General features: G+C 29.4%; 2 protein-coding genes across 3 annotated transcripts; both read right to left on the bottom strand.

Moving 5' to 3' along the window:
* Positions 1-2209: 2209 nt before the first annotated feature.
* LOC107918514 (putative pentatricopeptide repeat-containing protein At4g17915) lies at positions 2210-4430 on the bottom strand. The gene has a single exon (XM_016848085.2). It carries the CDS (start codon positions 4017-4019, stop codon positions 2649-2651), a length of 1371 nt encoding a protein of 456 aa, XP_016703574.2. The 5' UTR covers positions 4020-4430; the 3' UTR covers positions 2210-2648.
* Positions 4431-7343: 2913 nt separating this feature from the next.
* Positions 7344-8989, bottom strand: LOC121225137 (uncharacterized). Of its 2 annotated transcripts, XM_041109149.1 has the most exons (5): positions 8577-8989; positions 8335-8412; positions 8123-8222; positions 7771-7913; positions 7344-7699 (listed from the first exon to the last, which is right to left on the bottom strand). In XM_041109149.1, the coding sequence occupies exons 1-5, from the start codon at positions 8889-8891 to the stop codon at positions 7490-7492; spliced, it is 846 nt and encodes a 281-aa protein (XP_040965083.1). In that variant the 5' UTR covers positions 8892-8989; the 3' UTR covers positions 7344-7489. The 2 variants fall into 2 exon arrangements, with proteins under 2 accessions (XP_040965083.1, XP_040965084.1); XM_041109150.1 differs by lacking the exon at positions 8335-8412 and having other exon boundaries at positions 8577-8971.
* Positions 8990-16999: the final 8010 nt, after the last annotated feature.

Raw genomic sequence — 16999 nt, 5'->3', positions numbered from 1 at the left:
ATATATGAAAATAAATGAGTTTAACTTTTTGGTAAAAATTTTTGTTCGGCCTGAATTTACCTAATTTTTTTATTGTTATTTATTATCATTTTGTTATTATATTTTTATTATTTTATTATTATTTAGATATTGTATAATTATTTTACTATATATTTATTTTAATATTTTTAGTGTATTTGATGTATTATATTTTTTAATTTTTTTTTATATAAAAAGTTATATACAAAAAATTTAATACGACCAGCCCAGACTTAATTTAACATTTTTATTTGAGTAGAATTTAAATAAAATTTTAGACCCATTTTTTGAGTTGGATCCGAACCTAAAATTTTACATTGACTCGATTTATGATTAAGCCTAATCTTTACTATTAATGTGATTATGGTTTTAGTAATTAAATTACAAAAACTTTTAACTTCATTTCCAATGTTTTTAATAGGTTCTGATATTTTAAAAAATATTATTTTTTTAATTATCATAAAATTATATTAAGTTGATCTTAATTTTAAATAATTTAATAAATTTAATTCTCTCTGTTTATAAAATCCCCCTATTTGATCCTGCATCATAAATCGAAATAACATATTTGCCTTGTTCAAAAGCAGATAATAAAAGCATAGACTACAAAAATCTTGCTTCGAAAGAAAATCAAATCAATGTGGGTGTTCAACTTGTTCTTCTACGTTCAGTCCATTTTATTTGGTAAGAGAAAAAATAATATGAAAAAGGTTGTTCATATATAGCTGGGAGTTTATGTTGTTTTGGTACAATATCTCACCAACGACTAGAGATACAGCTGCCCTTTATGAGATGTGCATGATTCAAACAAACACTCAACCCTCAAATTTATTTTCTTTTTTATGCTTTCAATTATTGCAACAACAAAGTGAACCGTAGATGTAATTACGAAAAGATAAAAGGTGCGAAAATAAATATCTACGTAATTTAATTTTTTTCATATTTGTGGGATCTTATTTAGAAAGATAATTCACTATATTTAATCTCGTACAAATGATTATTAAGTCCTATCACTATTACATACCAATATAGCAACCTCACATTTGCACAAAAAATCTAGACCTCTCTCTACTAAATTTTCCATCTGAAAATTTAATTTGTAAAACCAAGTGACTCAATCACTTCAATAAACAATTCCTAATGGACAAATTAAGTGTTAAACTCTCGGTACATAATATCTATGCAAGTTTCAAACATAAAACTTTTTGGGCTTTCTAACATAAGGATCAACCACAATCATAGTCTCCACCACAGTAGCAGCATCAAGAATATCATAATAAAGTTTAGGATATTTTAAAGATATCTCATATAAGTATTTAAGTTTGACAATTCATTTTCTTATTTTAGGGATCTAATTTGTTTGATTCAATTTAATTCGTAATGATCTATTGCTCCAAATGATCGATATTCAAATATAGGCTAACACACTTCCAAAATATCAACTAAAGTCATTACCCAAATATTTTGTTTGAAAATATTATCAATTCCAAATATGGCAAGCTATGAAAACCTGAGCAATGTCAAGTGCAATTGTAGCTGGTCGATATCAATGCTTTCGTAACTGTCTTTTAACATATTGTAATTAGATATCCATTCAAGGATTTGTCATGTAATACAACCCAAGATAGAAAAGGAAAAATAAAAGCAAAGAAAACTGCCAATAAAATCTTATTGAGTCAAAACCTTGACAACACACAAGTTTCAATTTCTTGTTATACTGACGTCTATTGACATCTTGTTGTTTCATCTTCTCTTATCTACATATGTGGTATTTTTGGAGTCGCAACATTTCTTGTCGAGCTCACAGGTTGGAGGTATCCACAATTAAACTTGAGAATCACTTAGGATATAAGAAACGTGTATTGATAGGTCAAATGCACTAATTAATAAGTTACTCTATTGACATGTTAGAATTGCCGATAAAACTTTTGATGCTCGTCTAATGCACTTTCAAAAACATGTCATTTTAAAGATAGTGCATCACCGAAAGTATGATGGTGTCATCGCAATAATAAATTTCTTACAATGATATACTTGTTTAGCTAAGTATTTCAAAGATCACACCACAAGAATATAACATGGAAAATTTAAAGCACAACAAAGTTAACAATTAGGTCCATGATTATGAATGCGACAGGTTGACAATTTGATGAATGAATTTAAACTAAGGCTAGTTAACTAAACTAACAAGTTCCCAAAATTACCTTTGAACTGGATATAGGTGTACCGAATACATCAGTGATCTAATCCTTTGTCCATCGCTAACAATTATGTTTACACTCCTATATAGTGTAGGTGTCATAAACCCCACATTCACTGAAGGACATTTTTATATTTCACACTTTAAATAAGTGTTAACTTTCTCACTACTTTCATGAGCCATTATAGTTTCTTCATTCGAAGAAAGTTATCAAAAATGACTTGCAATTTCAAGTTATCTACATACAATAATATATATTACATTACAAGTAGATGCTGCTTGATTCAGAGTTGCTGATCTCTATCATGGCCTGCAGGATTACTACCCCAAGAGAACCATTGCCATTAATGAATGATCCTCAATGGTAAATCAACTGAAATACATAATCTTCCAACTTTTAACACTAAAATCGAAAATAACGACTAAATTATCAATGATTCAATATTCGAGCAATGCGAATCTTAGACTTGAGCCTTTTTGCTTCTCTAGGAAATCCAGAATAGCGAAGACCAAGCAAAACAGCTCGTTGAGCAGAGTTAAGTATTTTCATGCCACTTCGTAAGCAAGATAGCAAGAGCTTGGCTGCAGAATGATACCTCCTGTCCCTGCAAAGGTTGTACACCAAAGAGGAGTAGGTAAAAGAATCTCTTACCTCCATTGATTTATAGACTTTGATTGCATCCTCAATCTGACCAACCTTACACAACCCATCAACCAAACAATTATATGCAACCAAATTTGAATCAAAGCCCATCATATTCATATACTTCAAATGTTGTGCGGCCCCCTCAATGTTACCTGCCCTGCACAATCCATCAATCATTATAGTGTGTGTATACTTATCACACTCCAACCCTTTCTTTTCTATCTCATCCAACAACTTATAGGCTTCTTCCAACTCACCTGTTTTACAGTACAGATTAATTAGTGTGTTATAAGATACTATATCAAGCTCGATACCAATTTCAATCATGTCCACCATGAATTCAGTCGCCTGTTTCACCTTACCTATCTTAGTTAGAGCACCAATAACTGTGCAATAAGCAAAACCATCAAATGTATACCCTTTACTCTTCATTTCCAACAATAGCTCAATTCCCTCTTCAAACTTCTTCTTCCTAAAGAAGCATTTCAATAGAGTAGTGTATGTTATGGCATTTGGAACATGGCCCGATTCCACTATTTCTTTAAGAACCCTCCTTGCTGACCCTAATCTACCAATCTTGCATAATCCACTAACAAGAATATTGTAAGTCAATAACTCTGGCACAAATCCATGACGCTGTAAATTCCTAAACAACATAAAAGCATTCTCTGTATACCCATTCTTGCAAAGACCATTCATCATAATGTTAAAAGTAGCAATAGAAGGTGAATACTCAGCAAGTATAATATCCTTAAAAATCCTATTGGCCAAATCTGGTTTTCCTAACTTGAAAAGGCCGTGCATCAAAATATTGTAACTCCAAACATCAGGGGCTATGCCTCTTTGAATCATTTCATCCAATAAATCAAAAGACCGAGCTATTTGGCGATTCCTAGTGGCACCAGCTATCAAAGAATTATATGAAATAATATCTGGGGTAACATCAGCTTCTCTCATTCGATGGAGAATGGCGTAACCAGCATCAATTCCAAAACAACAGTATGCATCAATCAATATATTGTAAGTTACAACATCAGGGAGCACTCCCAATCTTATACCATCGATAATAACTGATTCAGCTTTCTCCAATTTATGGGCCTTACATAGGGAAGCTATGCAAACATTCAATAATCTAGTTGAAAATCTATGAACCATTCTTCTTCTGCTTCTTCTTTCTTTTTTCCCAAGCACATTAATCACAAAAATTAATGAGAAGTTTTATTTATTTTAATCTCTGAAAGTTTTGAAAACTTTTTTAAAAAAGATTACCCACAACAATTAAGTGGTAATCAATCACAAAGAACGCAAATAGCAATCAACAACCGCAAAAATCAATGAGGTTCAATCCTAAATCAAGAAATACCTTAGTGAATCTGAAAGAGGGAGATCGAATGGTGAGGTGGAGGTGCCGCGGCTTGTAGAATGAGAGAGGCAAAACGGTGTGAGATGAACGACAGTCGGCCGGTCGGGGAGAGCCCATTTGGAATTTTGAGAGGGAACTAGGGAATAAGAATCAGCCCATTTGTGTGATTTGATTAGACTGAGGAGGCACTCGCATGGACCATCATCATACCCAATTTCTCATACAGCCCATTATTCCAGCCAATCCAATCTATATGCTACTAGAATGCACGGCTTATTTTAATTGTATTAAACATTAATTGTTTGTTTAAATAGTATTTATTAAAATAATGATTGAAATTATTTCTTAGATAATTAAATAAATTAACATAAAATATTTTTTCTATTTTTCATTGAGGTGATTCCAATAAAATATTAAAATTTTGCAAATGAATGATCATTCCAATACGTTGCATTTAGCTACCAAAACGTTATAATTTTTCTAAAACAACACTTATTGTTTAACTTTGTTGAGGTTATGACTTTTTTTAAACGATACATAGTGTTATAATCTTTCTAAAATGGTACCTAATTATCATTTCGTGGTGTTTATATGTGCCTCAAGAGAAGAAACAAAAGTTCAATTATTTAATTAAAAATCCAAGTGTAAAAATATAGGATACAAACTATTATTCCAATCAAAGGCATAAGAAAAATCGTTATGCTACAGAAAAGAACATTGTATTCTATATTGGAAATAGTATTTCTTGATCATGATGTATGGTAAGAATATTTTTATTATTATTCTGCATACGGTGAAAAAATAACTATTTTTAAAGAAATTTGTGTCTATTTTTTTTTAATCCAAAATTTTTACACAATAATATATGACGTTCGCCATTATTAATAAACAATATTTGTATTTTATTTCCATTTATATATTTTTTATTTCTTTTAGGAAGTGGTTAAATTTATACAGGAGTATAAAAATTTCAAAAAATATACTTTATTTCTTTAGATAAGAGTAGAGGTGTCCAAACGGTCAGTTCGGTTAATACTCAAATCGAATTACTATTAACCGAATTATCCAAATGTAAAAATCTTTAACCATTAACCAAATCAAATTTTTTCTAATACATTAATTGAACCGAAATTTATATATTTTTATCTTTTGGTTAAAATAAGTATAAACCATATAAAAAGTACATTACTAATGTTTATTTTCTTTTATTTAATAGTTCAAACAAATTTAATTGTGACATTAGAAACATTGCATAAGTCTTGAAAGTTAACAACCAAACACTACATAAGTATTGAAAACAACAAATATTTTGGACAATTGGTTAATTCGTTAATTACTCTATTTCAAACTGAATTAACTGATAATTGAATTTTCAAAAAATCATTAATCAACCTCCAACTAAACTAAATTCGACGACTAATTAATCGAATTAGATCGATTCAGTCAGTTGATTCAGTTTTAACCGAACTGTGAACACCCTTATTATATACAAACGCTCCCTCGATACAATTCAAATATAAAAACCGTTTTTAAACAATAAATAGCATAAATCAATTTTCTCAATACTTAGTGATCAATGTGTTAATTAGGTCAACCAATAGTTAAATTGTATATGTTCACTATACTTAAATTTGTTAAGTTCAAATAAACCTAATTAACAAGTGCAACATGATGATAGCCATTTGACAAACATCCAATCACCTAACATTCACATTCAAACCATTAATCACATGCCAATTTAGCTACTCATTAGAATTATGCACAAACAAGCATTAACACTCACCAATTCAAACATAGTTGCTATAAGAAATTTAAGAGTAAGGCCAAAAAATACTCCATTATACTTGGAGAGATCTAGATAGATTGATGGAGTCCATCCACATTTCATAAGCATTTCCCTTCAAATCTCCACCTTCTTTGAGATCTTAGTGGTGAAAGTTGAAAAAAAAAAAAACAACACCCAATTTGTATTACATAACTCAAAGTCTTGCAAAGAAAAATCTAAAATGCTCTAAAAAATGGCTAAATTAGACATATGTTGTATTTACAAAAATATTTGAGTGATTAGACTAATTTTTGAGATATTTATTGAAATAAGTTGATTTTAGAGGAAGAATGTGAAAATGCGTCCAAGAAATAAATTGTATCAATATTTTCTGACATAATTAAAACAAGATAAAAAAAAAGCAAATTGTATCAATATTTTTCGACGTCAATATAGAGATTTATATCAAGTTATGTGAGCATACATATGTCTGCCTACGAGATCTTACCCAGAAATGAATCCATTATAATCTTCAAATATAATAAATGGTTCAAGCTAGAATTGTTTAAGATTCGAATTACTCACTCAAGTTTGAAGGCTCACCCGGAATATGGGAGGATTTGAATAAAACTACAAGGTCCCAAAAATAGCTTGAACAAAAAAAAAAAAGAAAAGCTTGTTTAAAATATGGTTTAAGGTTGGGCTTCAACATTAAAAGCCCAAGCTTAACTCAAACTGTTTTATACTTTTATAATATACTTTTATTTTATTTTATATATTATGTAATATATATCACATAAAAATAAATATATAATAATATAATACTATGTAAACTTTTAAAAATATTTTATCTGTATTTAAAATTTTAATAGAAGAAAAAACATCTAAAATATCATATGTTAAATTAAAAATAGTACATATTAAAATAAATAACATGAGCAAACTTAAAATGAGATAGAGCTAACTATTTACAAATATGTAAAAACTTAGATAAAATTATATGCCCATATTTCAGGCTAGGCCAAGTTTAGACAAACATAAATTGTATTAATGTCATACACAACCTCAATTAAAACCTGACTCGGCTTGGCCCAATCAATGGGCACCTCTAATTCAAGCCCAACCCGTTGAACTCACCATTCACCCACCCTTCCTATCGAAGGTAGAAAAATAAATTGCACAGGTGTGAAAATTAAGCATTGTATTGTTGTTATTGATTTAGTATTAGTTTGGTTAATATTGATATTGTTGCTAGTACAAGATCACGAGTTTAAGCGTGCTCAAGTACCTTTATCTTTCTATTTAAGAGTAGAGGTGAGATTATAGATATTCTATGCATTTTATAAATAAATAAAAATTAAGGACTCAAATTCTCTTATTAATATCAACCAAGTAGTGCATGTGTTACTCTCTACAAATCCCACAAAGTAACAGTTTGACGTGTAGAAAATAGTGTCTACATGTATATAGAAAGTGAGAGGAGAGGGAGTGATGGAACTATTCAGGCTTGTGAAGATGATGAAGGATGTACAAAGAAGCAGAAGAGAGGAAAATACAGATAGCATAACTAAGGAGATCCATGCCAGTGTTTATGGCCACCATTTTGCTTCTTTCAAACATCTTCACCAATAGAATCATCACTATAACATGTCCCACTTTTGTCTTCAGTTCATCCAGTGAACTTATTTTCATCCATTTTGGCCTCTCCTGCAATGGTTATTGACTTTTCAGACTTTTTTTCAAGACCAATGATTAATGACTTTGAGCGTGTTTGTTACCTTCATAGCAAACATTCCGAACAATGACGAGCCTTTAAGGGCACGATCGACATCGGCAGGCAATTCCGGGTTCAAGTTACTGATGAATAATCCATACAATCCCATACCAAATATTAACATCACTGTTCCAGCAAGATAAACATCTGCAACATTCATACACATTGATTAACATAGATCACTTCCTTTTTGCCGCTATTCCTATATTGTTTTTCATTTACAATTTGATACTTAGCTTCCAAATCAATAAATATGTAAGTTGAAATAAAGGTACTCAATATCAAAGAATACTGATATATGATTAAGCAAGGATTAAATATGTAAATGGTTTCAATTAAGTTTTAGAAGAAGTTACCAATGGCTTCAACCAATCGTAAAACCATATTCCCTGTGTGAATCCCTTTAACACAGCCTGTCCAATAGACCTTGTACGCTTCAAAAATGTAAACACAACCCTGCAAAATCTCACTAATTATTACATTAATATATATTATCAGTTACACAAAACATGTTTTTAGCTTTAAAACAAGAACAAAATATTTGCTAATGCAGGGAATTAGAAAGTACATTTAGAAAGCATAACAGTGAACCAGCCAACGAACCTCCAACGGCAAAAAGTGCTAAGAAACGGAAGTCAAAGATTACCTGTAGATCACGAATTATAGCATAAGCTTCGGAAAAAAAAAACAATTTATGTCAACAGGGGGAAATTCAAACAGAATTGAGGATATGGGTTAAGAGCTGAACTTTCATAAAAAAAAGAAAGAAAAAAAGAAAAAAGAGGGCAAACACTGAAGTTAAATAAATACCTTTTCGATGTTGGATTCGGTGGAACGAGCAATACCAAGTAATGAGTCGCCTTTAGGATTGGCTAACGCATAGTTAAAGCTGCCTGGGTTTGGGTGTTGATGAGTTTGAGACAACAAAGTATTTTCGCTGGCTGAAGTAGGAGGAGGAGTTACTGCTGTTGATGAGGGTGGTTGAGAAGAAGAGCTTAAAGTAGCAAAAGTAGGGGAACGATGATGATGAAGACGGTGGTAGCGGAGAGAAACACCTAAAGGGCGGCGCGTGAGAGTGGAGATGGCGAGTGGATGGGTGAAGACTGAAGCAGAGGAGAGAGCCATGGGGGCAAAGAGAGATATTTGTTTAGGAATTTTGTTGTCTTTTATTGACTCGTGAGGAGTAATGAGTTTCAATCATGAATGCTATTGGCGGGTAATGGATGGGAAATAACTAGAAATTCATCTTTTATGTTTGATTATGGGTTAAAGTAGTTGAGAGGTCCTTATACTATAAGAACTTAATCAATTTAGTCCCTTTATCATTGAATAGATCAATTTAGTTCTTTATTCTATTAAAAAATTCAAATAAGTCTAAATTGTAATAGAATTAAAATTTATTATATAAAAATGTCTTGAAAATTATTTGTTTTAATCGTAGTTCAATTCCAAACAAAATATTTCATTTCATTTACAAAACCATAAAAACTTTAAGGGGAAACTACACCATTAGTCACTAAATTATGGGTAAGTTTCCACTTTGATTACGTAACTAAAAAAATTTATATTTGATCACTAAATTTAAAAAAGAATTCTAGTCACCCGACTATTATGTGACACTTTTTTGTTGGTATAATAACAATTTTAATCCTCGAACTTTATATTCTATCAATTTGACTCTAATTCTATATAAAAATTATAAAAAAATTTCTGTATAGATATTCTAGAAAAATAAAATGTCGAAAATGTTGTTGTTGAGAACTAATATGTAAGGGAAATAAAGAAAATTGACATTTAATAGAATCCAATAATATTTTTTTTTAATATTACATGTTTCTTCAACATTTCTTGAAACCAAATTAGTATATCGAAACTAAATTAGTAATATTTTAAAGTCAAGTTCTATGCCACTAAAAAAATCAACTATTATAAATCTTATAAAATCAATTTTGGTGCTGCCCTTTTTTTTTTTAGCAAAGATTACAAAATATACTAAAACTTTTTTCAGACTCAATTTATTTAAATTACTTTTCAAAACTAAATTGTAAAAATATATATATTATGAATTTTTTATTTTTTTATAACAAAAAAGCTATGTCAAGAAAATAAGAGGTAAAAAATAGATAATCAATAATTTTGCTAAATGTTTTTTTATATGTTTTTAATGAATGTGTATTAGATATTTTTGTACATATAATGCAAAAAGAAAAATTAAAGGGTTTAAAAATATTTTTTCCTTATTTTCTCTCACTTTGTTTTTGAATTTTTTATCTACTTTTTTTTATATTTTTAGAATTTCTAAATTTTTTAAAATGAATTTTATTTTTTATCATTTTCGATATAGTCAAGGTCAAATTGACAACAAGTATAAAAACTAAAGATTAAAAAAGTGTCACTCAACAATCAGATGACAAAAAATAATAATTTCGAAAATTTTAGTAATCAATTTGTAACTTTTTTTATTTAAGTGAAATGAAAACTTATTCGTAGTTTAGTAACTAATGGTGTAATTTACCCAAACCTTAAAAATGTTAACTTTGTTAAACCGTAAATTATATTTTCGAAATAGTAAATGTTCATTCTATTCTAATTTTACCTTATTTGATTTCTTTTAAATAACATAGAGACTAATTTGATCAAATCCTTATAATAGAGACCTCTTGGTTATTCACTTTTGATTTATGTATTGTTGGTGAATCAAATATTATATTATTTTATTTTATTTATTAATGAAGTATTTTAATGTCCTTCATTGACAGTGTATGAACTTATATATTGTAAGTAGTAAGGGCTGTCTAGACCAACCATTTTAAAATTTCTTAATATCAAAAGGTGGAAGAACAATGTGAAAACACTCTTCTAATAAGGTTGGTATGTAATAGTCAAGTTTCGTCCCACATCTTTGCTGAAGTGTAGCAAATTAAGAGATAATATACTTGTAATTGATAGTTATCCTTCTCATATGTCGACTGGGAGCACCATTTTAATGGCACTTGTTTTTAAGGTTGTTGAGTTTATTTATCTAGAACAATTACCTCATATTGAATAGAGAGTTGTTCAATATTGTCTTGTTGAGGTTATGGATTCATTTCTTGATCATTAGGTATGAGAACCTGAACGTCATTAAAAGTGAAAGTAGGAAATGAGTTAGAATACAATTCCTCCTCAAAAGCAATGTTTCTAACATTATTTCTCCCTCCAACCTCAACATCCTCAAAAAATGTTGCAGTTCCTGTCTCAAAAATATTCCTAATTGTGGGATCATAAAACTTATATCCCTTAGACCGCTCAGAATAACTAATAAAGTAGCTACTCACTATTTTGGAGTCAAATTTCTTTTCATTTGGCCTGTAAAGCCTTGCCTCAGTTGGACATCCCTAAATGTGAAAGTGTTTTAGATTATGCTTTTGACTTGTCCAAAGCTCGTAATTTTTTTTTGCAGTTGCTGTAATGGGTACTCTATTTAGAATGTAAGCTGCTATTTTTAGAGTCACTAACCAAATGAGCACTTTCAGACTTATCATGTTTCAACCTTTCTTCTTCTTGCACACAGTGAGAAATGAACTCATTAGGAGTCCATTTATCCTTTTGACAGATGCAACCAAGTTTAAATTGGTTAAATTGTGTAGGAAGCAATACCAAAATCATAAGAACAAGTAATTCCTCAGAAAGCTCGATCTTAAGTGTCTTAAGTCTTGAAGCAATACAAAAATCTCCATAATGTACTCCATCACATTTCTTTGACCCTTATAATTCATAGACATAAAAGAAATCAGAAGTGATGTCATTTCAACCTTATCATTTTTGGCAAAACATTTCTCAATTTCGTCAAGAAAACTCTTGGTCTGAGTAATCTCTTCAGATTTTGTGCCCCCAAAGGCTTTTGGAATGTTGTGCTTCATGATCATTAGACTCATGTGGTTTGAACGATCCCACCTCTCAAAATCCTTTTTAACATCAAGGATGCTTGATGTAGTGAGAGGTGCAGGTTGTTCTTCCCTTAGTGTAAGGTTTATGTCCATATAGCCAAACACTATAAGTATGTTCCTTTTTCATTCCTTGAAATCGGTCCAATTAAGCATGGGCATAGAATTGATATTAGCAGATATTGCGGCAGTAGAAGATGAACTAGCTGAGTATAGAACAAAATCAATAAATAAAAACAAGCTCACATCGATATTCATAAGTAAACAATATATTCAAAATAATGATTAATTCCATCTCAATATACCAAATACAACATTAATATCAAGTATTTGGACAATAATATTAATAGTAAGTGATACTATTGTTGTAACAATCAAACATTGACAATAAATTATACCAAACAATAAATTAATCTTTGGACTAACATATTATTCACATAGAGTACTTTATAATTGTCACACATTTATCACCATAGATGTCATTTAAATTTTTCCAAATATTGATTTACCTTTGGGTCAATTAATAAACGCATGAATCATAAATATGTATAATCATCTTGATATTTTAAACAAACTAATCTAGTAACAGAAGTCACTTTAATGATATTTTGTTCCAACTAATCTATTTAAAATATTAGACATCCTTAATTAAAACTTAAAGCCAATATATGAATTTATTTGTTTCAAAGTATTTCTCTTAATTTCATCTTTGGACAAAAATATTAACTTGTAAATGATATTTTATTGTAGTAATCAAAGACTGACAATAAAAAACATGTTAAACAATAAATCTTCCTTGGGCCAATTTATTACTCATATGTAAAACTGAATAATTGTCACATGTTTATTATCACAGTTGCACATGTAATTTTGTTAAATATTAACTTTCATTTGGGTCGATCAATATTAAAGTAGCTTAAGCTACATGCACACAACATTTTATATTTAAAAACAAAATATTTTGAACAACAGAGGTCATTTTGGCAACTCATTACTTCAACTAAGTTTCAATATTCAAATTTAAAATTCTCATAATAATCAAAGGTCAAAACTAAAATTTCTGAGCGTTACGATTTCCAAATTTTTAGAGTAAAATACAAAACCAAAATTTAACCAAACTTTAAATCAAATTTTGTATCATTGTTGACATAAATATTTAATCATAGCAAACTATTAGATGGGAAGTGTACTTGAATCTATTACTAGAAATTATCCATAAGGTTTTTTTTTTTTATCTTTCAAGAAAATAGTTTCTCTTTTTGTATAACTATGTGATGTGGATAGAAAAGATGTATGAGATAACCTATTTATTAGGGACCACTACTACTTTAAATAACTTATTATTAAATCAATTTTGGGTATTTATGATTTGACCCCTCATCAAATTATAAATTTAACTTATGGTATCTACATATTATTTTTATGACACTTTAATACCTATGATACTTAGAACATAATATTAGTCACTTAATTTTGTATCACACTTTATTATACATTATACATATGTGTCCATAATTGAGGATTTTAATCCAAATTATTTTCACATGTGGAATGAGAATACCTGAGTATACTTAATTAGCTTAATTTCAATGACTTTTTTTTTCTGTAATTGAAGTTGAGGTTTGTAAAATACTGTTATGATATTTGTATTTTTTTAAATTTTAATCTTGTTTTGCTATTTAAATTTATATATATTTTCTAACCTAATAAAATCTTAAATTATATCAAAGTCAAATTCAACGCCTCCAAAAAGACAAGGATTTCCATCAAAAGCAATTACTTGTAGATGCCTTACATAAGTGACAGCTCTCCAAGATAAGATTGGGTAGCTGCCCGTGCATCATTTAGATTTGTACATGAAAGGGATTTGGATTAGAGAAGGAGGAAAGAGACTTAAAAGATGTAACTTGATTAAATATACATATCGAAAATAAAATTAAAAAAAAAACTTTCTAAAATTTAATTGAAATAACAAGAGAGTTAGTAATAGGGATCAGTTTTTTTTTGGAATAGTGCCTGCTTCAATATATGAAATTATCATATTATTTTTGTTTATATAAACTATTAAAATAGTAAAAATGTAATAACGTAATATAGAAAAAAAAGTAACATATTTTATATTTAAATGTCTTTTGAAGAATTATGTTTAAATATTTACTTGATATTAAAAAATAAAAATATTAAAGATAAGTAACAAAAATTAAATTGAAGTGGAGCGAATCGGGGTGAGGATGGATGTATCCAATAGAGATGATAGTGGTTTTCAAGATTTTGCTTCCATAATAAATTAGGGTGAATAATGGAGTAGAGTATGACAATTGTAGAGTGGTGATGGATTTAACAATGTTAACTCCCGCCTTGCTCAACTATCACCCCTAATTGGTAGAGAAAATGAGGTAATAATCTTTATTTTATTTACAATTAATAGATTAATACCCTAAATCAAAATAAAATAGGATTAAATTTGTCTTTAAAATCTTTTTATCTTTCCACACTATCAACTTTTCCCATCTTTTATCATAGAATCGCATTATCATGTTGGGAAAGTTAGATTCTAAAAAAATTGTAACAGCTCAATTTTGGGTCTAGTCGGAACAGTGGTTTCAGGACCACAAATCCAACGAGGAAAAATGAAATTGTAATGGAATTTTCAGTGGTGTCGGAATGGTGATTCGAGATCACTAAATCTGACAAATGAGTAGAAAATATTATTAATTCAGTGAGTATAAGTTAAATTAAATGTGAAGTTAGGAAAATTTTTGAAATAGTGAATAGTGTACTAGGAATAAATATTAAAATAATTAGAATTGAAAATGAGGTATTAAAACTTCAAACTCATAAATCAAGCCATAAATGTTTTTAGAAATATTTATAGAGTGTCATTGAGTTGGTATTAAAGTTTCGTTAGAAAATTCTAACGTTTGGGTGGTTAATTAATTAAAAAGGACTAAAATGAAAATAATGTAAAATTTGTTAAAAGTGATTAAATAGCTTAAGTGGTAAATAAGGAGGGACTTAAGGAATAAATATGCCAATATGGAATAGTTGAGACGGCATAAGAGAAGAAAAATCTGGAAAAGTGATGTAATAAGGGCAAAATTGGGAATTTTGCAAAAGTTAACAAATAAAAATCTTAACCAAAAGAGTTTCTAGTCAATTCTTCATATATCTCAGCAAAAAACGTCATTGAAGGGTCCCTCCAAGCTGGTTTTTCATATATTTGAATCATGTAAGTTCAATTCTTGATTATTTCTTAAATTTTTTGTGTTTTTGTGACTTTTACAACTAGATCCACTTGTTGAATTCATTAGTTTTTGATTTTATGAATGAAATTGAAAGTTGCTATGAATATGTGTTGTAAGTTTGTGATGAAATAGCATGAAATTGAAGCTTTAATTTGTTTATGAGATGATTTTATTAGGTAATTTCGATAGAAATTGATTTGTAGGACCTAATTGTGAAAAAGTTTGGAATTAAAGTCTAGTGCTAAAATTTTGATTTCCAAAGGTTATAAAGTAGTTTAGAGTGATGGAATAATGTGTTAATTGAGAAAAATCAGCTCAATTGAGAGGCTAATTGAGCAGGGATGAAATTATCGTTTATTGAAAGCTTAGGGAAAAATGGTAATTAACATTATGCACAAAAACAGTTTGGACAGCTGCCATAGGTTAACTTTGAAAAATCATCATAAATTGTAGAAATTGAATTAGAGGATGAATAAAATATGAAATTAAAGCTTATTGAGTCTAGTTTCTCATAAAAGAAACGGTGTAAGCAATAGAATTGTAAATCATGAGATATAATAGGTTTTGTGAGACAAGATCATAATGAATTCAGGTTTCCCTGTTCTGACTTTGTAAAATCATTAAAATTTGTACAAAAATAATTATGAATTATAATTTATATGCTTAGAATCTTTATTGAGTCTATTTTCATAATAAACAAACGGAAACATCATCCGAATTCTGTACCATGAGATAATTAATTTTTAGTGAATAAGGGTTGGAACTATTGAACAGTGAAACAGGGGAAACTTTAAAGAATAAACTGTACTTATTGGATAAACCAAAAATTCTGAAAAATTTATGGTAAGAAGATATGTGAGTCTAGCTTCAGATAAAATTTACAGATCTTAATTTGGAGTTTCGTAACTCAAGATATAAATAATTTGGTGACTCTGACTCGGATAGACAGATTTGAATTTACTTATAAGTAAATAGTGAAAATATAGTTAATGTTATTTAAGATTGTTATATACATTATGGATGTGGAATGGAGAGGAGGAGGAGGAAAATTAGAAAATATATGAATGACTTGTGTATAAATCGGTCATATATTCGATCATAATCGATAAATGTTGAGTTAAATGGTAAATACGTATTAGAATTGAACTTAATGATATTGAATTGTATGAGAAGTAAATGGAAATGAAGCATTGAATTGTTAAGACTTGTGAATTGCATGAATATAAACCGGGTCTCGTAGGCCATATTTATTATGAATATAATATTTAGAGGATATATTGTGAAGAATTATAAAAGCATGTTAAAAATTTGAAAGTTTTAATTTAGATGAAATTTTATAATACGGTTAAATACGTTTACAAGTGTATGTGTTTTGGTAATGCCTCGCACCCTATTCCGGCGACGGATACGGGTAAGGGGTGTTATAAAAATAATTGTTTTTGATATATTAAATATTGGAATTACTTTTGAATATACACAACCTGATTCGGGCAATTTACCAAAAAAAGCCATTTTTTCAAAATTTACCGAAATAGCCCGATTTTTTGATTATTTACCGGAATGGTCAATTTTTCGGGAAATCGTGTCCACGTCAACGCGATGTCCTGCCACGTAGCGCGTTCCGGGGGACGCGATTTTGACGTTGTTTTCACGTTTGGTTTTTTTGGCTTTTAGGGTTTAGGGTTCAGGCTTTTTAGGTCCCGGAATAAATTATTTTGAGTTGATGTTTCTGGTGAAATAGTATAAAATCGCTTATACCATGATGCTATTTGAGAAGAAATTGTGAAATCACGCCCTCATGGACGCGATTTCGCTACAGTAGGTCATGTAAGAAATAATTTTTTGACGTTTCTGAGCAAATAGTATAAAATCGCTTCTACCAAGATGCTATTTGAGAAGAAATTGTGAAATCGTGCCCTCGTGGACGTGATTTTGCTACAGTTGGTCGTGTAAGAAATAAATTTTTTTGACGTTTCTGAGCAAATAGTATAAAATCGCTTCTACCAGGATGCTATTTGAGAAGAAATTGTGAAATCACACCTTTGTGAACGTGATTTTGCTA

The sequence above is a fragment of the Gossypium hirsutum genome, chromosome D13 (assembly GCF_007990345.1).
Source record: "Gossypium hirsutum isolate 1008001.06 chromosome D13, Gossypium_hirsutum_v2.1, whole genome shotgun sequence".
Taxonomy (NCBI): Eukaryota; Viridiplantae; Streptophyta; class Magnoliopsida; order Malvales; family Malvaceae; genus Gossypium; species Gossypium hirsutum.
Note: the sequence above shows the minus strand (reverse complement) of the source record. Positions and strands in the feature narration are given on the sequence as shown.

Bases quoted from the DNA above. Each gene is read 5' to 3' on its own strand.
- LOC107918514 (XM_016848085.2), bottom strand. From the start codon at position 4,019: ATGGTTCATAGATTTTCAACTAGATTATTGAATGTTTGCATAGCTTCC.
- LOC121225137 (XM_041109149.1), bottom strand. From the start codon at position 8,891: ATGGCTCTCTCCTCTGCTTCAGTCTTCACCCATCCACTCGCCATCTCC. The intron at 7,914-8,122 runs GTAACTTCTTCT...TGAATGTTGCAG, and splicing joins ACGATTGGTTGAAGCCATTG to ATGTTTATCTTGCTGGAACA. The intron at 7,700-7,770 runs GTAACAAACACG...TAACCATTGCAG, and splicing joins TCGGAATGTTTGCTATGAAG to GAGAGGCCAAAATGGATGAA.